Source organism: Notolepis coatsorum (genome assembly GCF_963971535.1).
Source record: "Notolepis coatsorum genome assembly, chromosome: 13".
Lineage (NCBI taxonomy): Eukaryota > Metazoa > Chordata > Actinopteri > Aulopiformes > Paralepididae > Notolepis > Notolepis coatsorum.
This window is the reverse complement of record NC_140177.1, coordinates 100,268,568-100,293,821: the sequence shown is the minus strand read 5'-3', so window position 1 is coordinate 100,293,821 and position 25,254 is coordinate 100,268,568. Positions and strand designations below refer to the sequence as shown.

The window sequence follows — 25,254 nt, the reverse complement described above, 5'->3', positions numbered from 1 at the left end:
AAATCCTTGATCATTCCCTTTACTTACTGTATATTTTATATTAGAATGTGACATAGGAAATGTATATCCCGGACGGTATTTTATTCTTATTCGTGACTTTTGGTTTTGTCCATCAAAATGTCTACCGTTTACTGTGAGCGATTAAGTAGTGCCAAATTTCCCTCAGGATGAATAAAGTATTTCTATTCTATTCTACTCCCGACATTCCTGTCCAATTTCTCCTTCGACTTTCATAGTAAAACTGGACAGAAAAGGGTGCCTGCCACCACAGCTGTGATCTTTACTACAACACATGACCTTGAGTGTTTTGACCTCTGAACAGTTTTTCAGAGATATCAAGTATAGATCAGACAAGTCATGTTGATTGCTTGATCAGAACCAACTGTTATATAAAATCATACTTAAGATCATTTTGAATTGAAGTGTGCACATCTAGTGAGCTGATTAGAGTATGTCAATGGTATAAAAATAGAAAAGGTCTGCACACTGAATAAGATGCTTCCAGTGGATTTAAAGAACCAACCTTTTGACCTCGAAGACCAAACTTGAAAAAGGCAGAAACTGTTGGTTCATTTAAATCAGGGGTCTCAAACTCACGGCCCGCGGCCCAATTGCGGCCCGCTGGATGATATTTTGCGGCCCCCTACTTGACAGCAAAGTAAAAAAAATTAAATATTTATTACTTAATTTTATTTTTTTATGTTGTGGGACTTGTACAGCACTTTGTTCAACTTTGTCAGTGCTGTAAAGTTTAAACCTTTTTAAATCTTAGACAAACAAAACACTTTGCTTTCATGAAATATTGTAAGCTGTCATTTGAGGCTTTATAAAAGCAGCACAATGAACACAAATCTGTCAGTGCCGAGTCCGACCTCATCTTAAATAACAAACAAAAACAAAGTGCGGCACGGTGGTGTAGTGGTTAACACTCACAGCAAGAAGGTCCAGGGTTCGATTCCCGCTTGGGGACCAGGTTTCCATGATGCCAGGTACCCAGGTGGGGTATCTCCCAGGCCTTTCTGTGTGGAGTTTGCATGTTCTCCCCGTGCTCGCAAGGGTTTCCCCCCGATAAGATAAACCCAAAGGAAAAACATGCACAACAACAGATCGCTAACGCTGTGGCGTCCTTGACGAAGACGGGCAGGAGCACTTGGATTGGTCCCTGGGCGCGGCCATCGCAGACGCCCGTCTGCTCCCGACAACGGGATGTTTTTTTTATTATTATCTTTTCCCCCCTCCTTTTTTCAGATTTTTCTCCCATCCCACTGTTAGTCGTTATGCCAATTCCCAACCCCCTTCCTAGTTGTTGCGCACCCCCCCCCCCCCCCCTACTGTTGGTCCGGGAGGCCGGAGACTGTCACATGCTTTCCTCCGACACATGTGCAGCCAGCCGGCAGCGCAGATTCTCACCGGGAGAGTGTAACGTGTGGAAGGTCACACTACCTTTCTCCAGATCCTACCCTCGCTGTGCAGGCGCCCCGACCGAACTGTAGGGGTCGCTGTCCACAACGCCCAGGACCCACCCACGGCTTCCCTCCCCCTAACTCAGCCAAACGAGTTAGTATAGCGATCAGCCCAAGCCAAGGCAATGCTGACCGCAGCCTCTTGCATTGGTGACGAGCACAATCTCCACGACGGGATGGGTTAAGCGCAGAGACTAATCGCATCGGCGATCCTGCATTATAAATTACAAACAGCATTGCTTGTTGTAGTTAACAAAGAGAGGCAGAGTTGATTTTGCAAAAAAAATAAAAATCATATATATTTTTTTAATAATCGAATTTTCTTTTCATATTCGAATCCCATGCCCATCGAACAAAGCTTCGAAGCTTCAAAGTATTTAAGACAGCCCGGCCTAGTGCGGCCCACGCGCAACTTTTTGCCGAGTCGTTACGCGAGTTGGAAGTTTTATTTATTTTATCACTTGTAGGCTACCAGCGCAGGCTCATGACAGCAACATTACGTTAGTGACTTGGTTGAAACGTGATTCTGGAGTGATACCAAGTAAAGTGGAAGGAAAATATATCCTGTCATCCAGTGCATATGGCAGGCATCCTCAAAATTATCCGCTATCTCCTCTGCAAGCACTGCTCCACTGTCTGCGTCTGTCTACTCTGGTCCAATCACATTCAGTGTCCCGTCAGCGCCCCCCCCCCCCCCCCCACCCACAGTCTGCGAATCAGAAGCAGAGTTTGGCGGGTCTTCACGGAATGCGTGTCGCCTCTTTCAACGGTTCGAGTCAGAGCGAGAGTTGACAGCGCATCTACAGCAGTGATGCGTTCTTCATATCAACTATGGTTGCACGCACGCTAATGACGCCACGTGCACGCCCGCATAAATGTTCCCTCGCTTAAGCACAGACTAAAGACGGTGCCTAATTGCCTCTACGAATGGAATGTAACACATTTCATTCACAAGTTCTGTGTGAATGTATCTGAGAACGTATTTAACACACCTGACGACCGGCGCTATTGATATGCAAAGTAGGCCAGGTGGGTACTTAGCGAGTGCAGCGCATTCCTGTGTGCACGCGCGTGCATGCGCTTCTGCTCACAACTTTGGCTGCACTGCGTGCAACCCCGTCCCATGAGGAACGCATCTCTGATCTACAGGTAGTCTAATCTGCAGGTACTGTAGCTAGTAACCTCGTTCCCAGTTTTATCTCTGTGAGATAAATGTAGCTAGTAGCCTAGTTTCGCCAGCAGGCAGCTAGTAGATAAATGTGGCATGTTCAAAGATGGCCAGTAAAAGAAAAGTCGACAGTGAATATCGCTGCAATTCAAAGGTGAATGGACCGAAAAATATGCGTGCATACAGGGCCGCCTCAGGGGGTGTGCGAGCAGTGCGGTCGCACAGGGCCTCGCGGGAAGGGGGGCCTCGCACAAAAAATAAAAAATAAAAATAAAAAAACGTTTATTTATTATTTTTTTTAGCGAGGCCCCCCTTCCCGCGAGGCCCTTTTTCATCACAGACCTAAAATCTAGTTTTGCTTATATATTTCACATTAGACACGTTTGTAGAATGTTCCTGGCTCTGTGGCTCTGCACTATTCTCTATTGGAGCTCTGGGGCTCTGCAGATTGGTTTCAAGAAGGGAGGGGTTACATCATGTGTATGCCGGCGTGCGTCAGCTGCGTTTGACTATTTCGCGCGTGCAGCTTTGGAGGTTATGCTTAGTTATGCCAGCCAAAACGAAGAGGATGGTCATTCGGCAGATGGACTGAAGATGAAAGTTGTTGCATGTTAGACAGTTCAGTCAGGCTAGCCATCCCGGCTAAAGGCAGGGACAGCTAGTTAGCTTTAGCTACGTTATAATATTGAGTGCTAACGTGTGGTTCAGTCGGGATAGCCATGATGATGTCGGCTAGTAGCTAGCTTAGCTAAAGGCTAACTAGCGTTAGCTAACCTAGAGAGAGCGCGTGCAGCATTGTTATGACAAGATGAAGAGGACGGTCATTCGGCAGATGAACTTCGTCAACTCCACGCGGTTGTCTCCATCCTCTTGGACGTTTGGTGAGTTTTTAATGCACTCTATTCTATTCCCGCCGTGGATATATCTCTCTCTCTCGGGAGCCAAACGGGCCGGCTAGCTGTTGTAGTAGCTAACTGTGTGTGGCCTGGTGTCAGCACCTGGTGCGAGGGAGGTGAGCTTGGTGTTTCATTATGAGAATATCTCCATGCTCAAGTCGGCTATAGTCCGCGAGGGATTTGTTGCCGGCACCGCTACTACTTCCTGCTTCAGCAAAGCAAGCTGCTTTTACTGTCGCTCCGCTCCGCTGCTTTTGCCTATCGCTATTATAATGATTTATTACAGCCCTTTCAACTTTAATTACTCTCTACGTTAACTCCCAATTCCTATGGTACTTCTCCAGAACTGTGAATCTTCTTATCTATTCAGATTTTTTACCACAGTCGAAAGGACGAGTAGCAAGATTCTCCGTGGGAGGAATAGCGAGCCGTCTTATCAGCTACACACAAAGGACTATGTCGGAAGGCAAGGATATTTATGAAAGACGAGGAAGGTTTTCCTTGTTATTTTGAGTTTTAACGAGACGGAAGACGACAGTGTGAGTAATAGCACAGCTCCAGGGCAACGGAACTGCCCCGTGTAGGGGAGAGAAACGGACATATCCGGGGCGACGGAAGCTGCCCCGTTTAGGAGAGAGCGACGGACAGCTCTCTTGTATGATATTTCATAAAGACCCCGGTTGTGAAGTGAGTGACCCACCACCACCACCACCACCATCGCCACCATCACCACCACCACCACCACCATCACCACCACCACCACCACCACCACCAGCTAAGTACCTAGCTTAGCTTCAGCTTAGCCTAACCTGAAAAGAAATAAAGGAAGATGCCGGGACTTGGCTCTCCCACAGAATGTACTAATTGCTTGGAGATGAGAAAGAGGATTGTAGAGCTGGAGGCTCGGGTTTCTACCCTGTACCAAATACAGCAGGACGAGCAACTCATTGACTCTATTTATGAAGCTACTACAAATATAGCCAACAATACCATGATTGAGAACTGGCCTATGCTAGTAACTACAGAACAGCACCACCCAAAAGACGGTCCTTGGCACAACCAAGGAGCTAGACCAAAGCAGTGGATCACCGTCAAGGATAAAAGGAGAAATAAACGATCCAGGACCTCACCCCCGGTACCGCCAGGAAATAGTTTCAACCTACTCTCGGAAACACGCATATCAACACCCAAGGCAAAGAGACATAGAAGCGTAGCTAACAACGCAAACGAAGAAAACAAAGAGCATAACGGAGCTCACGCTAACGACGCTAATAGCAAGAATACCGGAGCTCACGCTAACACTAGCGAAGCAAACAGCTGGCATGCCGGAGCTCACGCTAATGCTAGCGAAGCACACGCTAACGACGAGACGACGAGGAAAACAGAGCCACTAGCGACACGGCTGGCAAACACGACCCAGACCGAGCGAACGGCTAACAGCGAAGAGACTATCATGCGCCGAGAACGTCGCGGTAGCCAACGCCGAAGGTACGGGACCAGCGTTAACATGCCGGCTACTGAGAAGGCTAACGAGGCTTCACCAAGGCCACAGGACTGTGGAAAGAACCGGCAGACTAGGCCTAGCCCAAAAACAAACGGCCCCAAAACTGTTGGAAAGAAAAATGCTAACCTCACACAGAAAATAGACTGCATACTGATTGGAGATTCCATAACAAGGTATGTGGAGATGGCAAACACAGAAAATATCTGTCTAGACAATACAACTGTGAAAGAGCTAGCCGAAAAACTTCCAACACTAATCAGACCAGGAATAACAAAAATTGTCATTCACTCTGGATCGTTTGACATCCTGCGAAAGAAGACTGGCACAGAGACTTTGAAAGACGATTTCACACGTTTAATGAACACACTAGACAAACATCAGTCTGTGTACACAAACACTGATGTGTCCATCAGTGGACCAATTGCATGCTTTCGCAGAGGACAGGAAGCATTCAGTCGACTCCTAAATTTTTATTCATGGTTAGGGGCTGCATGTCTCGTACACGGCCTGAAATTCATTGACAACTTCAATGTTTTCTGGAATAACCCAGAACGTTTTCAAAGAAATGGCTTCTTCCCAAATCGCTTAGGTTCAAAGCTCCTATCAGCAAACATGCGTCATGCCTTGATGGCCTCCAAGAATATTAAGCTCATACCAGCACGAGAGATAGTCATGAAGGACACAATCTCACCACAAAGTACAGCACAAGACGTCCCGTCCCCGTCCCCCATATCACACAAGGCCATCTCGTCTGATCAAATGTCCCCGAAAGCACAGTGCAGTCAGTACGGTACAGTATAGCACAATTACCATGCCATCTCTCAAAACATACAAGTAATCATAACTAGCCAATGGCATGGTGAAAAATATACGCCACCAATGCGTTTACCTGCTATTAACCTCAGGGCCATCACGGTCAAACCAAAGCAGACCTCCTCTAAAGAAGTCCAACAAATAAAATTAGCTTTCCTAAATGTCAGATCACTGAATAATAAAACATTCTTAGTAAATGATCTGATTAAAGAAAATAACTTAGATTGCATCTGCCTAGTAGAGACATGGCTAAATAATGACACAGCTACATCAATAATGATAGAAGCTTGTCCACCAGACTATAACTTTTTTCAAATACCCAGAAAAAATAAAAGGGGCGGAGGAGTTGCAGCAATCTTCTCCTCAAAACTCTTGTTTAGAATCACAGAACTAGGCGAGTTCATGTCAATGGAATATCTTGCCATTGAACTAAAAACAGAATCAACTATTATTGTCACAATATACCGCCCGCCTAGACACTCACCAATATTTATACAGGAGCTCTCTGAACTGATCTCACTATGTGTTACCGGATATGATAAGGTGATCCTAAATGGAGACCTGAACATCCATTTTAATAAGAAAACAGACTCCAAAACTATGGAACAAAAAAATCTACTGGATAGCTTTGACCTAATACAGCATATAACAAATGCAACTCACCGGCTTGGGAATACACTAGACTTAGTTATAACAACAACTGGGCTAAGCATAACAAATATCTCAATAACTGAATTACCTCTCTCCGACCATCACTGTATATTTTTTGATACTCAAATAACCCTTACTAAAACAAAAAAAGAAATCATAGTTAAAAAGAGGCTCCTAAACGACAAAGCTGAATCAAAGTTCATTGATCTTATCAGACTACATGAACCACACAATCATGACAGCTCTCTAAATGAAATGGTAGAAAATCTCAATGATGCAATGTCATCTATATATTCTGTCGCCCCATTAAAAACGAAAAAGAAGAAAACTAGAGCCTCGCCCTGGTTAAACTATAATACGGTCAACAAAGAAAAAAGGAAATGTCGTGCAGCGGAGCGAAAATGGAGAAAAACAAAAACCACCATATGCTGTGATATATACAAAGATGCTTTAACTGCTTATAATAAAACCATCCGCTTAGCAAGGAAAGATTACTTCTTTAAAATCATTACAGAAAATGCTGGAAACTCCAGAATCCTCTTTTCCACTATTAATGTACTACTCAACACTGCCCCTACACCTCCTCAGTCATCAACGGTTAAGTGTGAAGAACTTGCACTATTCTTTAACAACAAAATAACCTTGATCAGGGCCAGCATTACTCATGATGGAAATAAAGTTGATTGCGGCAAACCGTGCAATGTAACCATGAGAAGTTTCACATGCATCACATTAGATGTACTCTGCAAAACTGTCTCAGAATGTAACTCCTCCACCTCAGACATTGACCCTATACCTACAGCTTTCTTCAAACGGGTATTTAATAGTGTTTCAAGCCCTGTGCTAGATATCATAAACACTTCCCTTAGGACTGGTATTTTCCCGGATGCCTTTAAAACAGCAGTTGTAAAGCCATTACTGAAAAAACCTAACTTGGATAGTAATGAAATGGCAAATTATCATCCAATATCCAACCTACCATTCATTAGTAAAGTACTTGAAAAGATAGTTTCAGTTCAAATAAATTCCTTTCTTGAAGAAAACAACATCTTAGAAGAATTTCAGTCAGGATTCAGAAAATATCATAGCACTGAAACTGCCCTCACCAAAATAATCAGTGACCTCAGACTAAACTCTGACGAGAATAAGATCTCCATCCTTATCCTGTTAGATCTCAGTGCAGCATTTGATACAATCGATCACGATATTCTAATCGATCGTCTTGAAAACCATGTCGGTTTCTCAGACCATGTGCTGGGCTGGTTTAAAACATACATCAGAGGGAGGAAATTCTATGTTAAACTAGGAGATCACATGTCTGATATATACGACAACAACTATGGAGTTGCACAAGGGAGTTGCTTAGGTCCTTTACTCTTCTCCCTTTACATGTTACCGCTGGGTGATATCATCAGAGAACATAATGTAGATTTCCATAGCTATGCGGATGATACACAACTGTACATATCTGCTGAACCAAATGATACAGCGATTAGCTCCATTACAGACTGCTTACTGGCAATAAATAAATGGATGAGTAAGAACTTCCTGAAACTAAACGAGAACAAAACTGAAATTCTAATTATCGGCTCCAAAACTAAAAAAGAAACATTAATAAAGAACCTGGGGGACTAACCCCTTGGATCAAATCTGAGGTCACTAGTCTTGGGGTTATCATAGATTCAGAACTGAACTTCAATTCTCATATTAGCAAAGTGACGAAAACATCGTTCTTCCATCTCAGAAATACAGCAAAAGTACGACCATTTATTAATCAGAACGATGCTGAGAAGCTAATTCATGCATTCATATCTAGCCGGTTAGACTACTGTAATGCACTTTTCACAGGTCTCCCTAAGAAAACCACATAGAGGCTTCAGCTAATCCAAAACTCTGCAGCCCGACTGCTAACTAGAACCAAAAGGAGAGAGCACATTAGTCCAGTCCTAGCCGCTTTACACTGGCTTCCTGTAACATTTAGAATTGACTTTAAGGTCCTTCTCCTTACATACAAAGCTCTAAATGGACAGGGACCTAGCTACATCGCCAACACTCTAATAAATTACACACCAGCAAGAACACTGCGATCATCAGCTGCTGGACTACTGGAGGCTCCCAGAAGCAGTCAAAAGAGGATCGGTAATGCAGCCTTTATCAACTATGCCCCAAAACTATGGAACAAACTACCCCAAAACATCAGGGAAGCCAACTCGCTAGACATCTTTAAAAGACAGCTTAAAACCTATCTCTTTGCTCAGGCATTTCACTGATAGATATCTGCTACCACCTAGTGGCAAGAGGAAACATCAGGGATATCCTGACACAACTTGTATTTATTCTTACCCTGCCTACTCTTTTACACTGCCTATCAAATTCATGTGTCGGTTATTGCACTTTTTACTTCTTACTGATGACTATTTTTAAACTGAATCATTTTAAACTATTCTTATTATTTGCTAGATCCAAATGTGAAACACTGATTATTTATGACTATTTTTAAACTGAATCATTTTATTCTTATTATTTGCTAGATCCAAATGTGAAACACTGTGATTATTTGTTCATGAATTACAGGAGTATTACTGAATAGAGAGCTTATTAGGATGCTAGATCCTAATGTGAAACACTGTGATTTGCCATATCTTGCTATGCTCGCTCATGCCTGTATTTTTTATGTCCGTTCTATTTTATAATTTTTTGACTATTTTTAAACTGAATCATTTTAAACAATTTTTACTATTTGTGTTACTGAAAACTGTAAGCGGAGAGCCTATTGGGATGCTAGATCCTAATGTGAAACACTGTGATTCTACCTGTCTATCTTTTTATGCTCGCTTATGCCTGTATTTTTTGCTGTTGTGAAGCACTTTGAACTGCAACCTCTGTATGAAAAGTGCTATACAAATAAAGTTATTATTATTATTATGGTAAAACACCACTCTGTAGTGGGACGTGTATTGCCTTCTTTTTCCCTTCCCTCTTCGGATGAGATGAGGAAAACACAGCGGCTGTCTGAAGTGTTGGCCTGTATTGCTTTTCTCACGTTGTACAGTTTTTCAGTGGTAGCCGCATAGCTTGCTTCTGCGTTAGCTAGTGGTTAGCGATAGCCGGGTTGAGCTAACTGTTAGCCAGTTAGCTGTTTAGCTACGACGTTAGCTGCTCGTTTTCGCTCGGCTGGGAACGTTAGCTTGATGCTATCAGTTAGCCTAGAGTTAGCTGTTAGCTTGTGCTACGACCATTGACATTAGCCGTGAGAATAGCAGGCCCTGGCACTCTGACTACGACATCATCTTTGACAGAAGATGTAGTCGGGCCTGCACCATGACAAGGCCCCGGCCATAGCTTCTTTTTGTCCCGCCAGCGAGAGGCCTTTCGTCAACGTGGAGACCTGTGTTGCGGCCTTTCGCCCTGCGTTCCTTGGTGCAGGTAAAATGTCCATTGGACATTACCCCACTCTTCCTTCCTTCCCCTCCCGAATGTTTTGTTAATAACGATGTTTTTTTCCAGGCAAAACATATGTTACTTCACAACATTTGGAGATACGACATGTGCCGTGTGTGAATTGTCTTGGTCGTTTGTGTAGCTTGGGTAGTGTTGGCCAAAGCTGTGTGTGGCCTGGTGGCCTAAATATTAAAGGCAACCAACTTGTGTCTAGCCACGCCCAACTTGCGTCTAGCCACGCCCCCGCGGCGACGCGGCAGCAGCAGAGCGTAGCGGCAGAGCAGAGGCGGAGCTCCGTCGCGGCAGCATTATGTAGCAGTAATCCCCCCTTTTTTAATATCCAGAACTAGCTCAATTGGCAGCGCTGCATTGCTGTGGATCCTACGGCCCGTTGCCGGCAAGTTCGATTCCCTTCAATTTTAAATTTTTATTTAATGTGCATTCGCATTCTTTCGCCGTTAAGTTTAGGCATAACTTTAAGCATTGTTTCGGAGTTGGTTAAGGTTAGGCATTGTTTCGGAGTTGGTTATGGTTAGAAGGGTTAAGTTTAGGCGCTGTTAAGGAGCTGATTAAGGTTAGAGTTTGTCTTAGAGAATGGCAATGTTTCGGAGTTGGTTATGGTTAGAAGGGTTAAGTTTAGGCGCTGTTAAGGAGCTGGTTAAGGTTAGAGTTTGTCTTAGAGAATGGCAATGTTTCGGAGTTGGTTATGGTTAAGGTTAGTTTGTCTTAGAGAATGGCAATAGACAGCCTATTTCCGCGCTGCAGGGCGAGGCAATAGACAGCCTATTTCCGCGCTGCAGCTCTCTCGCGCTGCCGCGGTCACATGGGCGTAGTGGCCAATCAGAGAAACGCTAAACACAAGTTGGTTGCCGAAAATATTCACGTGGCCTGGTGTCAGTACCTGGCTACTCTATTTGCAGTTAGCCTATTTATCTGATGTCGGCCATTGGCTCCTTGCTACTTTGTTTTCTCTGGTATAGACCCTCTTCTCTTTGGATTTAAGTGTTGATCTTTGTCCTTTTGGATCTATGTATATTCATGTTGCCTTTGTGAAGTTATCTTTTCCTTCCGTTTTGTTCTTCCATTAAAAGTTGAATATCCTTTAGGGGCTCATCTTTGCTTATCTCTCTCATACATGCTCTCTCTCTAACACACACAGACATGCTCTCTCTCTCTAACACACAAACACACATGCCCTCTCTCTCTTTCTAACACACAGATATGCTCTATATCTCTCTCTAACACACAAAATGACATGCTCTCTCTCTATATATTTCTCTCTCTTTCTAACACATATACATGCTCTCTCTCTAACACACACACAAACAGACATGCTCTCTCTCTATCTCTGGCCTTGCTCTGGTGGAGGGTCAGGGGCATTGCCGGGTCTGTGCAGCGATAACACTGTATATTGACTGTAGAACGGGAGCTCTCTCGCTCTTGCTATATGTTGACTGTATCATGCCCAGCCTCGGGCAGCGCTATTATCGCGCTTAAATTTCACACAGGGCCTCGCATTTCTCCCAGGCGGCCCTGCGTGCATCCTCCCAGCTCCAAACAAATGTGCCTAATATGCCAAGAAACTGTAGTTCTTGTGAAGAGTGGCAATTTGAAACGCCACTAGGAAACAAGTTATTTTGATGCAACCTTTCCTCAAAATTCAGTGCTAAGAACCACAAATAAATGGAATGAAATCATCATATCAAGCTGCAAGCAGAATTATTGTTAAATCTATGTCACAATGAGAAAAAGCAACCAAGTCCTCACTCAGTTTCATGGGTGTTGGCTAAACACAAGAAGCCATTCTCTCTCTCTGATGCATACATAATAAAATAATGTATGACTGAAGTGATGGAGACCATGTTTGAAGGCAAACAAAAGCAAATCCCCCTCAGATAGCACAGCAACCAGAATAACTGAAATACTGGCTGGCGATTTGATTAAACAGCTTTGTGATCGAATAAAAAAATGCACAGTGCATTTCCATAGCTGTGGATGAGTCCACTAACACCACTGAGAAGCCTATGTTCTGAAGAACTGTTCATGTTCTGAAATGTTATTGCTAAAGATTGAGAAGATTGGATCGGTTGTACTTTTTTTTGGAATACTTGAAACCCCTTTTTTGTGGAATATTTGATGCGGCCCAGCCTCACCCAGACTCTACCTCCAGCGGCCCCCAGGTAAATTGAGTTTGAGACCCCCAATTTAAATGAACTAGGAGCATCTTGTTCAGTAAGCAGTCGTTTTCTACATGTTGTGCATTTCTCTTGTCCAGCATCTCCTCCTGTACATCATGTTGTTGTATGTTCCATTTCTATATAGCAAATAAATATGAAAAAGAAAAACACTCCAAGACATTTATTGACCATTAACATTTCAACACAACACTTTTTTAAGGGGTCTGTGACCTGGGGGACCAACAGCAGGTTGTGGTATTATATAAGTGGGGCCTGTGTGAGCCCTGATACAGACAGGAGGCAGAACGCACACTTGAGTGCCACCTGCTTCACCGCCGCCGGCACAGAGGGGAAGGGATAACATCCACGTGACATATTTTCTCAGCACACCGGACACACGGACTCCACGGATATACAATGGCAGGTTCACTCATAGCGACTCCACGACAACATACAAAAAAATTAACTGTGCTTGGTTTTGTTTGCTCCAGTGCTAAGATAATGCCTCTGGCTTCCCCAGCCATTCGGTCTGCCTCCAGTCCGTTTCAGGGCTGAGTGTGTGTCAGGAAGCCTGTGGTAGGGGATCGAGTGGTAACATAGTGTTGTCCTCCAGCTCGGAGCTGTTCTGGTAGTCCTTGTGTAGGTCCAGTGGTCCGTACAGTGACTCCAGGATGGCCAGTATTCTGCTCTGGATGGAGTTCACCTGCTCTGCCGGACAGTACTCGTCCAGACTGGACCTGCAAAACAAACACACACACACACAGAGCATTGACTTACATTAATTCCCTATAGATGGTTACAATGGAATTATGTTGCTAGGGAACAGCCTGGTTATTGATATTAGCAAACACTGCAACAGGAAGTAAACATGGGTCCATTTATGTTTATGTTAACACTTTGACAGCCATGAAACGTGTTTAGACATCATTGCTGGCCATGCTCAAGTTGCCGGAGGACGCTGTACAGCGTCCTTATATCAATATTTCAAAAATCTGCGATCGGATTCATATGTCCCCTCCGCTGGCCTGAGATCCACCAGCAGGACCCACTGAGCTCTCTGGCGGTTCAGGAGCGCCATCTGGTGGCCGATCGGCGCAATTGCTTAACAGGATGTGCCATAGAGGTTGTGCTAGACGTCCGTAGTACTTCCGGGCACTCGCTATAGGTCCTGGGACTCTGGCTCGTCACGCTACAGTGATCGATTGCCAATAACTCGATAAACAACATGATTTGGACGTATATACCATTATACAAGCTGGAGATGGACCGGGTAAATTTACATCCCATAATGATAAGACTTCTACTCTACGATGATCGCCCAACGGCGCGCGGAGACTGGGGTGAGTTTCAGCGTGTAACGTTATCGTCTTCGATACTAACTGCTATTATCAACATTTGACCCACATTAGATGATTGGTATAACGCTGCCCACGGAATTATAAACGCCCCCTAGCCCATCCGGTCAACATCAGATGACATGTAGTAACTTCTAGAAGTACGTCTAGTTGGAATTTTTTATATCGCGCTGATTGCCATAAAACTGTATTGCATCATCAATATAATGCATTTGGGGCTCTGGAGAAAGCTGCAGAAAGAGATGAAAACATACTTATACATTAGACCATACTTTACTATGAATATGTGAATGAAAAAGTTTAACGTTGCTACACAATGAACAATACATAGGACTTTGAATGGGCCCTAATAATGACAATGTAGCAATAGAATTTAAAAAGTTATAGCCATGCAAAGAAGGGGTACTTCTCCATAGACAAATAGAGCCGGCAACCTATGGTATATCATGAATTTAACCCAAGGCAACCAAAGTGTTAAGTTGAAACAATCTGCAGGTCCTAACCCTAAAGGGATATTTTTGGAACCAATGTCGATATTGATTGGTGCCTTCTCAGCATAATCCATTCTGTTCCTCATACTAGCTCGGGATAGTTAATGCAATGTAAAGTCAATGGGGTCAAGCTCCTGTCCTCACAATGGGGTGAAGCTTACTGAAATCTACTTTGTGTGAGTAGGTTTCAGTTGTCCTCAGTCAGCTTGTACAGACAGGACATTGAACCCATTGACTTTGTGTTGGTTTGTGGCCACAACTAGCCAGAGCTAGTATGAGGAACAGCATGGCTTGTGCTGAGAAAGGACTCTACCGATCAACATCATTGGTAAATAGCAATGTGCTACAAATAAAGACTTCTTCAAAGTCCAGTTAACAAAAAAAAAACTGGTGGGGTATCTCCCGGGCCTTTCTGTGTAGAGTTTACATGTTCTCCCCGTGCTCGCAAGGGGTTCCCCCTTAAAAAAACAAAACAATGGAAATGCATGCTGAACAGATCGCCAACGCTGTCACGTCCCTGACGAAGACAGACAGGAGCACTTGGATTGGTCCCACCGGGTGCGGCTGTTATGTACCATGAGCTTGATTACTCCTGTGTCACTGGGCATGCAGGTGAGGGCTGCTAATTAGCTAATTGGTTACCTCTCTGAGACACACATGCACTCGGTCTGTGGTTAGAGGAGTGTGTGTTAACAGAGTTGTCACGTTCTCTCATTATTTGTTCTTTAGTTTGTACCAGTAATTCATTGTTAGAGTAGTATTTTGAGTTAAACACAGGTTTTGGTGTCGGTTTGCACATAGGTTGCGTCCCTTTGAGCCAGGGTCGTAACAGTTGGGCGCTCGTCTGGGAGTGAATTTGGAAAACAAATACCCCTAGAATTTGTTTGGTGTTTATTTTTTTTTGCATGGTGTGTCGTGGTGCTATAGTGTGGGTGGTGTTAGTTACATGTTGTGTAACGTGGGGGCTTGAGCCGATCATCAAACAGGTGAGTATGCCCTTATTTGTTTGTAATTTGATGTGACTACTTAATGCTGTTAAAATATATAGTTTAGTGCACACCACATGTAGGTAGGGACATTATTTTCTGGTTGTTTGTTAGCTTCCTGTGCACCACATACTCCTGGGGCAGTCAGAGAAGTGATTAGCACCATCTACTTGTCTTGTACCATACCATATACTTGACGGGTGGATGGTCAATATGATCTTTGGCTGGTAGCAGGTGTGGTTGAAGAGGGTTAGGTCTACAGGGCATTAGCTTAAGGGTAGGTAAGATAGGGGGCCAGAAAACACAGGTAGGGTGGTAGGGCCTGATTTAGTGTTTCTTAGGGTAGACATGTGGTGGGTCGTTTTGACTGCAGTTTAGATGTAGAAGCGTAAGTAGTCGTATCAGGTTATAAGGGACACCTGTTTGAATTTGTTTGTTGTATTTATTTTGTTTGTTTTGAGTGTTTGGTTAGCCTACCTGTTAGCACCTGACCTCCTGCGCATATGACACATCTATTTATTTCAGGGTGGTTGTTTTTAATTTAATTTTGCAAACTAGAAAGGTGCGCTCGGTAGAGCTCACATTTCCACCGCGTCTCCTTATGGTTATTGGTATTGGCATTAGCATTCTTTATGGTTCTTCAGTGGTTCTTCAGTGGTTCTGTAGTGTTTATTCAGTGGCTCTTTAGTGGTTCTTCAGTGGTTCTTCGTGGTTCTTCAGTGGTTCTTTGGTGATTCTTTAGTGGCTCTTCAGTGGTTCTTTGGTGGTTCTCAGGTAAATTGTGTGTATGCTGGGGTGCTTTTGGTGACTCTAAAGTGAGCAGGTTGTGGCGCTGGTGCAGTAAAGATGGCTTCCATTAAGGATTTTGTTGATCACCCTTCGCATGACATGTTGGAGAGGTTTTCCAAAGAACAGCTTCTGGAGCTTGCTGTGCACTACAAGGTAGAGCTTACTGCCAGTGAGAAACGTTTGAAACCAACTGCCTTGAGTGCTTTGAGGGTTTTGCTCGTTAGGGAGCAGGTGCTTGCGGCGAGGGTGGAGGAGCCTACTTTGTCTGATGCGTCTCCGCTACTATCTGGTGCGGAGGGTGAATGGAGGATTAGAGAGTTGGAGTTTAAGGAGAGGAGAGAGGAGCGTGAGCTTAAGGAGAGGAGCGTGAGCATGAGCGTGAGCTTAAGGAGAGGCAGCTGCTACAAGAGCGTGAGGAGAGGAGAGGAGTGTGAGCATGAGCTTAAAGGATAACTCCACTATTTTGGGAAATTTGCTTATTTAACATCTTCCCTGGAGTTAGACAAGAAGATGCATACCTTTTTTGTCTGTGCGTGCATTTTAGCTTTGGGAATAGATGCTCCGTTAGCATAGCTTAGCTTCATCACTGGAAGTGAGGCAGGACGGTAGCCTTACAGTGCCTTACAGTGTATTGCAAGGTCTGACATTGACCAAACTTGATATGCATGACCTTGGTGGGCTCTAGGTCAACTCCTGAAAAGGGGGTCAATGTCAGACTTTGCAATCAAAAGTTAGGGGGCTAATAACCCTTGCCATAATTTCAGTGCGCCCCTAACTTTTGATTGCAAGGTCTGACATTGACCCCCTTTTCAGGAGTTGACCTAGAGCCCACCAAGGTCATGCATATCAAGTTTGGTCAATGTCAGACCTTGCAATACACTGTAAGGCACTGTAAGGCTACTGTCCTGCCTCACTTCCAGTGATGAAGCTAAGCTATGCTAACGGAGCATCTATTCCCAAAGCTAAAATGCACGCACAGAGACAAAAAAGGTATGCATCTTCTTGTCTAACTCCAGGGAAGATGTTAAATAAGCTAATTTCCCAAAATAGTGGAGTTATCCTTTAAGGAGAGAGGAAAGAGGAGCGTGAGCTTAAGGAGAAACACATGTTGCTGGAGCACGAGCGTGCGCAGAAGGAGCTTGAATTTAAGCATGCTGCCTTGCAGGCGGGGGCTCTGCATTCAGAGTCGCGTTCCGGTTTTGATGTGGGCAGGAATATTAGGATGGTGCCTCCTTTTGTTGAGAAGGATGTGGAAAGGTATTTTCCCCTTTTTGAACGGGTGGCAACCACATTGAAGTGGCCTGATACAGCCTGGACACTGCTGCTGCAGTGTGTTCTCGTTGGTAGGGCGCAATAAGCCTATACTGCTCTGTCCCTTGAACAAAGTGCTGACTATGAGCTTGTTAAAGCTTCCATATTGAGGGCTTATGAGTTGGTCCCTGAGGCCTATCGTCAGCGTTTTAGAGGCTATCGCAGGTCGGAGGGACAGTCGTATGCTGAATTTGGAAAAGAGAAGGAGAACCTGTTTGACAGGTGGTGCACTTCTCAGAAAGCAGAGTCAAGAGAGCAGCTTAGACAGTTGATTCTCCTAGAGGAATTTAAAAGATGTGTTCCTGATACCGTTTCCACGCATCTAAATGAGCGTAAGGTATTGAAGATAGGCGACGCTGCTGTCTTGGCTGATGAGTTTGTGTTGACACACAAATCTGTCTTTGTAGAGGAGGGCCGTGTTGAGTCCAGGGGTAGGCGTCCTTTTCAGGGGAGCCGGTTCCCGGCACCTGTGTCTGCTGGTCGGTTTACTTTGACTCCTAGGCAAGGTGGCTCTGCTAGTGCATTCCCAGAGGGGGCTATATGTTTTTACTGTAAGGAGCCTGGTCATATCGTTGCTGGGTGCCCTGTGCTTAAGCAGAAAAATGTAAAAACTGTGGCTCTGGTAGAAACCATGGGCAGGACACCTATGCCGACATTAGAGGGTGGGGTGCGAAGTATCAAAGGTGCAGACAGGGAGCTAGAGGGCTCCTCAACGTTTATGATGAATGGATTTGTTTCCCTGGTTGGTGCATTAGGGTCAAAGCAGGCTATTACAATATGGAGAGATACAGGAGCTTTTCAGTCTCTCATTCTGGATGGGATTTAGCCATTTTCGGAAGATTCTTCATTGCATTCCGGTGCCATTGTTCAGGGCTTTGGAGGTGGCTTTGTGAATACCCCTTTGCATGAGGTCTCGCTAAACTCTCCCTTAGTATCAGGCAATGTTGTTGTAGGAGTGTGTTCTCACATCCCCATAAAGGGTGTGTCCTTCATTCTAGGGAACGATTTGGTTGGTGGCAAAGTGCTGGCTACTCCAGTTGTAATTCCCATCCCTGTAGTTTCTGAGGTTCCTGATGAGCTGGCACAGAAACATCCAGGAGTGTTCCCTGTGTGTTCTGTAACATGCGCAATGTCAAAGGTCAAATGTGACACCCATGATGTTGTTAACTCAGATTGTGATACGACACTTAGTGACACGTTCTTTGTTGAGTTGAAAAGTGGCCCTGATGAGGGTTTTGGTAAGGTGATACCGTCTCATGAGCAGTTAGTACTAGAGCAAAACAAGGATGTCTCCTTGTCGTCCCTCTTTGAAGAGGCGGTTTTAGAGGATGCAATGATAGATACGTCTCAAGGATACTTTGTTAGCAATGACGTGCTCATGAGAAAGTGGACACCACCTAACCTGTCCAGTCTGGATGACTGGGGCAGTGTGTTTCAGATTGTTGTTCCAGCCGTGTATTGTCCTGATATACTGCATCTAGCACATGATCATGATCTTGCTGGTCACATGGGAGTCAGGAAGACTTATGATCGTGTGCTAAGACATTTTTGTTGGCCTGGTTTAAAGTCAGATGTGGCACAATATTGCCGCTCGTGCCATGTGTGTCAGGTTGTTGGTAAACCGAACCAGAAGATTCCTCAGGCTCCTCTGCATCCTATCCCTGCTGTTGGGGAACCTTTTGAGCGGATCCTCATTTGACTGTGTTGGTCCCCTCCCTCGAACTAAGACAGGGAACCAGTACCTTTTGACTATTATGTGTGCAGCGACCCATTTCCTTGAAGCCATTCCTCTACGCAAGATCACAGCCCCAGCTATATCCAAGGCTCTGGTTAGGTTTTTTTCGACTTTTGGCCTGCCAAAAGTTATTCAGTCAGATCAAGGGTCTAATTTCATGTCCCGTCTCTTTGCTCAGGTCCTCCAACAGTTGTCTATCCAGCATTGCCCTTCCTCTGCCTACCATCCAGAGTCCCAGGGGGCGCTGTAGAGATTCCACCAGACTATCAAAACAATGCTGCAGGCATATTGTACGGAGTTTGAAAAAGACTGGGATGATGGAATCCCTTTGCTTCTATTTGCTGCTAGGGAGGTAACCCAGGAGTCTCTTGGATTCAGCCCGGCTGAGCTGGTGTTCGGCCACACAGTGAGGGCTCCTTTGAAACTGCTGAAGGAAAAGTGGTTGGCTGACCAGACTCCTTCCTCTATTAATTTGCTGGACTATGTGTGTAACTTCAGGCTTAAGCTTAGTAGAGCATGTGAATTAGCGAAAGAGAACCTAAAGGTAGCCCAAGGAAAAATGAAGGTGTGGTACGATAAGCGGGCCCGACATAGGGTGTTCTCACCGGGAGACAAGGTGTTGGTTCTCTCGCCTATTCTTGGTTCTGCATTACAGGCTAAATACAGTGGGCCATACTCAATTGAGCGCAAAGTTGGTGAGGTCGACTACTTGATTAAGACTCCTGACGGCAGGCGCAAGAGTAGATTATGTCACGTCAATATGTTGAAGGCGTACAATGATAGGGCCCAGATTGACCAGTCAGAGGTCAAGCCTGTGGCTGTTCTAACGATTTCTGCATCTCCTATTGTAGCCGACTGTTCTGTGTCAAAGGAGATTTCTCAGGGCAGGTTGCCAAACACTCAGATACTAGGCGACTTGGACTCCCACCTGTCGTACTTGCCACTTCCTGAGCGTACGGATGTTGTGCGCCTACTTAGACAGCATATACGTTTGTTTTCTGATGTCCCTAGTCGTACTAATGTACTCGAGCATGACATTGATGTTGGTAGTGCAGGGCCAATTAAGCAACATGCATACAGGGTGAATCCGGAAAAACGACGGATCTTGAGTAAGGAAGTAGACTATATGATGAGACATGGCATTGCGGAGCCCAGTTCTAGTGCATGGAGCTCCCCCTGCCTGCTTGTTGATAAGCCAGACTGCACTCATCGGTTCTGTACTGACTTCCGTAAAGTTAATGCAGTAACCAAGCCGGACTCGTACCCTCTTCCTCGGATGGATGACTGTATCGATCGGGTGGGTTCAGCAGCCTTTGTAAGTAAATTGGATTTGCTAAAGGGATACTGGCAGGTTCCGCTTACTCCGCGAGCACGTGAGATATCCGCTTTTGTCACACCAGAGAGTTTCTGCCAGTATACGGTGATGGCCTTTGGCATGCGAAATGCCCCAGCGACGTTTCAGCGGCTAGTGAACAAGGTCCTGGCAGGGGTAGCGTTCTGTGAGGCATACCTGGATGACCTGGTTATCCACAGTTCCTCTTGGTCAGCATTGTGGAGCATCTGGCGGAAGTGTTCAAGCGGTTGGGTGATGCTAACTTGACAGTTAACCTTGCTAAATGAGAGTTTGGACAGGCCACGGTTACCTACCTGGGTAAGGTGGTTGGACGTGGGCACGTGTGCCCCATTGCAGCTAAGGTGGAGGCTATAGTGGGCTTCCCTGCTCCCAGCACCAGGCGGGAGTTGAAGCGCTTCCTAGGTATGGCAGGGTACTATAGGAGTTTCTGTAGGAACTTTGCTTCTGTTGCTGCCCCTCTGACTAATCTGCTCAGTCCTAAGGTACCTTTCGTGTGGACTGAGACCTGTCAACAGTTAAGTTAGCAGTAGATGCTAGTGACCTCGGTGCTGGAGCCGTCCTCCTGCAAGAGGATGCATTAGAGGTAGAGCATCCAGTGTGCTACTTTTCTAAAAAGTTTGACAGGCATCAACTGCACTACTCTACTATAGAGAAGGAGGCGCTCGCTTTGGTTCTTGCCTTGAACCATTTTGATGTTTACGTTGGATCATCCAGTTTGCCCCTTGTTGTGTATACAGACCATAACCCTTTGGTTTTTCTTTGCAGCATGGTGAACTCGAACCATCGTTTGATGCGATGGAGTTTGTTCCTCCAAGCGTATAACTTGGATATTCGCCACATTCGTGGGAGGGACAACGTGCTGGCAGACGCCCTCTCACGGTCATAGTACCGGTGATTGTGGTGCCCGTTATCGCTGTTGTGGTAGTGGCCCTGACAACTAATGGGTCATGATATTTCTTGTTGTTTTGTTTTGTTTACGGGTTTGGTGTGTAGTGGTTGCCTCTTGGGCAACCATTTGTGGGGGAGGTGTTATGTACCATGAGCTTGATTACTCCTGTGTCACTGGGCATGCAGGTGAGAGCTGCTAATTAGCTAATTGCTGCTGATTGGTTACCTGTTGGCAGGTAAAACCAGTCTCTGAGACACACATGCACTCTGTCTGTGGTTAGAGGAGTGTGTGTTAACATAGAGTTGTCACGTTCTCTCATTCTTTGTTCTTTAGTTTGTACCAGTAATTCATTGTTAGAGTAGTATTTTTAGTTAAACACGGGTTTTGGTGTCGGTTTGCACATAGGTTGCGTCCCTTTGAGCCAGGGTCGTAACAGCGGCCACCGCAACCCATGTCTGCTACCGGGTGCCCTTTGAAGGACGACGGAATGGGTCAAGCACAGAGAGGAAATTTCAATGGCGAACCAAAAAAACCCATGCGTGTGTGTGTCCTATACGTGTGTAGTGTGTACGCTACATGACGATGTAGCAATGTGCTACAAATGAAGACTTCTTCAAAGTCCAGTTCATTTCAAGTAGCAAACAGGGCTAGGGTTCCAAAAATCTAAAACTATCCCTTTAACCATAACGACTACAAGCCTAACCCTTAGGGCATGGCTATATCGATTGGTTGACTTGTCCATGTCTGATTTTAATTATTATTATTTTTTTATTAAATGTTTGAGTCAGTCTCCGCAAGATTTGTTCAGAGAGGATGGACTTTTGGAAGTGATGGATTTAGTCACTGTTGTTTTCTGCCAACAGTGATCGGTTTCATCTCCGTTTTGTGATGATCAATGCAGCTACGCCCTTACCTTAGCCTGCTACAGGCTCTGAAAGATAGTAATATTGACCTGTCTCGCCAGCAGAATGCCCATTCTCAGGGGGATAAAAAGGGACCATCATTATTATCGCCTCTAGGGTCATAATTAATGGATGTTTCACGACAGTCGAACACATTTCAACAACTGCAAACTCCACAGAAGAATAAATACACAATGCAATTAGAAGAACATCTATACAAATTGCGAAATTATATTTCATATTCAAATTTTGTTTTATTGCAAAATATGATACTTCATATTGAACTATTGGCACCAAGTCTGAGGCTATATTATGTAGCGTGAGAGCGAACACATAGTGTTCGTATTGACTGTTTGCATCCAGCCGAGTGCAGTGTGGTGGCGCAGGACTTCATCCACTCCACGCTCGCGGGACTTCAGACAAAACACCTGGACGCATTCATCACCAGCCAACTTCTCTACCTGGAAGAGGTAGAGAACCTGTCACAGTGGTGTCAGGAGAACTGCCTCTCCCTGAACGTCAGCAAAACAAAAGAGATGATTGTGGACTTCAGGAGGTCGGGGGTCAAGGACTACAGCCCCCTCAGCATCGACGGGGCACCAGTTGAGAGAGTGAACAGTTTCAAGTACCTCGGAGCCCACATATCCGAGGACTTGACATGGACCACACACATTGACAGTGTTGTGAAGAAGGCACGACAACGCCTCTACTTCCTCAGGCGCCTAAGGAAGTTCCAAGTCAGTCAGAAGATCCTTAGGAACTTCTACTCATGTACAATAGAGAGCATCCTGACCGGCAACATCACCTCCTGGTTTGGGAATAGCACTGCACAAGACCGTAGCAGACTACAAAGAGTGACACGTTCAGCCGAACGCACAATTAGAGGGGGGCTTCCCACCCTCCAGAACATTTACAACAAGCGGTGCAAGGGGAAGGCTAAGAGAATTATTAAGGACTCGAGCCACCCGAACAACTGCCTCTTTGAACTGCTGCCGTCAGGCAAGCGATACCGGAGTCTTATGGCGAGCACAGAAAGACTCAGAAGGAGCTTCTATCCCCAGGCCATCAGGCTGCTAAACGAACAATAATCGCTAAACGAACAATAATCACTATGCAACAACCATCAAATGCACACAGCACACACACCCACACGCACACACACACTCACTCAAACAAACAACACACTGCAGCACCCACTCTCCACACTTTAGATCACACAAACACACTTACACTTTATATTTATTGATAAAGGATTTGCACTACAACTCGTACACCTACTGTGAATTGTACCTAAACTGCACCTCGTCCATTTATGCCTTGCACTATATAGTATTGTATATTAGTACACTGCACAGTATTGTATATTGTATGGTAACTACGTCTACGAACATTGTACATATGTCTAAACTGAACACTGTGACCTCTTTTTTTTTTCTTCTAATTTTTACTATGTTTTTATTTCATACTTATCTTGTCATGCACAGTCTCTGGAGCGCAACAGTAAGAAGCATTTTGTACAAAAGTATTCTGTACTTCTGTATGACAACTATTAAAGAAACTTGAACTTGAGCCAGCTTTTATGCGACGGAGAGATACACTTTCAATTTGGACAGAGAGAAGATAATCTCCCGACTCAGATACAATTGAACACAAACGGTTCCAAAGATATTAATGTTTCTCTGCATATTTTCACACCGCCAACAAAGTACTGGGCCCGTTGTCTCGGAATGGATTTTGGTGCCAGCTGTCATTTCTGTGCGTCTCCTCTCCGACACCCGAGACACAAAGTACTTAACCACTCCCCAGTCCCCTCCGACACAACTGTAGTTTTTTCACACAGCGAGGAAAATAATACTGTCGGACAATATAACAATAATTAACACATTTACAAGTCGTATTAAGTTTAGCAAATAAGGAAACACGTAGAGAACATTTCAAAGCACTCAAAATCGCCAATATCTAAATTTCGACCTATTTCTGAACATTTTGGGATTTTCTGAAGAATGTGAGCTCCTTAACACATCCTGCGCCAATCACGTTGTACGACGTGTTTCAAGTTCATGCTAATTCTGCCAGATCACAGCGTACGACGTTATTGTGATCATATTTTCGCCATGGTATTCATATTTCCCTCATGGAGCCTTGTCTGATGCAGTGGGACTCGGCACAACTCTGCAACGCTTCAATACTGCCCCATGGTGGATGATCGGCGAGTTGCCAAACCGGAAATGGCCGGTTGGATATCGGTGCGTCTCCTAAATCCGTCCGGCCACTCGCATATCGTCGCGGGACTCTAGCCACACACCGTGGATATGGATCGCTGCCATAACTCAATAATCAACATGATTTGGGCGTGTATGAGTATTATACAAACCGGAAATGGATCTACTCGATCCCCATCAAATAACTGGGATCTTTTTGCTCCAGTCTCATCGCCCAACGGTAAGAGGAGGCTGACGTCAGCGTGAGTGTTTATTATTATCCATACAAACTGCTCTGATCTATATATCACCCATACTCCATAAAGCATTTAACGACGATCACGGAATTATAAACCACCCCCCCCCCCCCCCCGTTCACCCGCGCATGATCAGTCATAACGTTTAGGACCATGTACAGTTGACATTTTTAATATAGCGTGGATCGGTATCAAACGGCATTTGATAATCTATATATGAATTTATGCCTATATCTCACGTTCTAGGAATTACTGCAGAAAACGATAAAAACATATATTCTAGATGGTATTTTCGTATGAATGTGTGAATGAAAAAGTAAAACGTTCCTACATCCTGAACGATAGATAATCGATGTTGAATGGGCCATAGTAATGTCAATTTAGCAATACAATTTAATAAGTTATAGCCCTGCAAAGAAGGTGAACATCTCCATAGACTTAGTGCTGGCAGAGAATGGTATAAGATGATCAAACTCCGTGGCAGTTAATGTGTTAACAAGGCGGGCTAGACCGTGCAGAGTCACATATGGAGTATTGGTTCGAACAGCCCACGTGACCATTTCTAGCTTTTCCATTGGCTATAGTGACAGATATAGAAATAGATAGATACAGCGGATTAGATGCAGATGCCCACGGAAGAGAACAACCAATCTAGACAATTTCAAGATTATGCCTTACTTCCGTGCACTGCCAGCCAGCCTGTACAGGGTTCCCACGCTTGCCTTGACATTTTTTTCCATACTACCTCCTGATTTTCCAGGTACCATATTAAGTGATGATCTATAGGCCCCTGAAGTTTTCCGCCCCCATCCGCGCCCCCCCCTCCCCTCACACACACAACCCCCTAGGACACCCGACTACTTACTAAATG

General features: G+C 44.8%; 1 protein-coding gene across 2 annotated transcripts in view; it reads right to left on the bottom strand.

Moving 5' to 3' along the window:
• Nucleotides 1-12,291: 12,291 nt before the first annotated feature.
• The window catches only part of cUnh5orf22 (chromosome Un C5orf22 homolog), a 63,919-nt gene continuing 50,956 nt past the window's right edge, over nt 12,292-25,254 (bottom strand). Inside the window, exon 10 of one of the 2 annotated variants that reach the window (XM_084327100.1) lies at nt 12,292-12,850. In XM_084327100.1, the coding sequence (XP_084183226.1) occupies nt 12,676-12,850 (175 nt within the window). In that variant the 3' untranslated portion in view covers nt 12,292-12,675. The remainder of the gene's footprint in view (nt 12,851-25,254) is intronic. The other variant, XM_084327099.1, reaches the window with a different exon arrangement.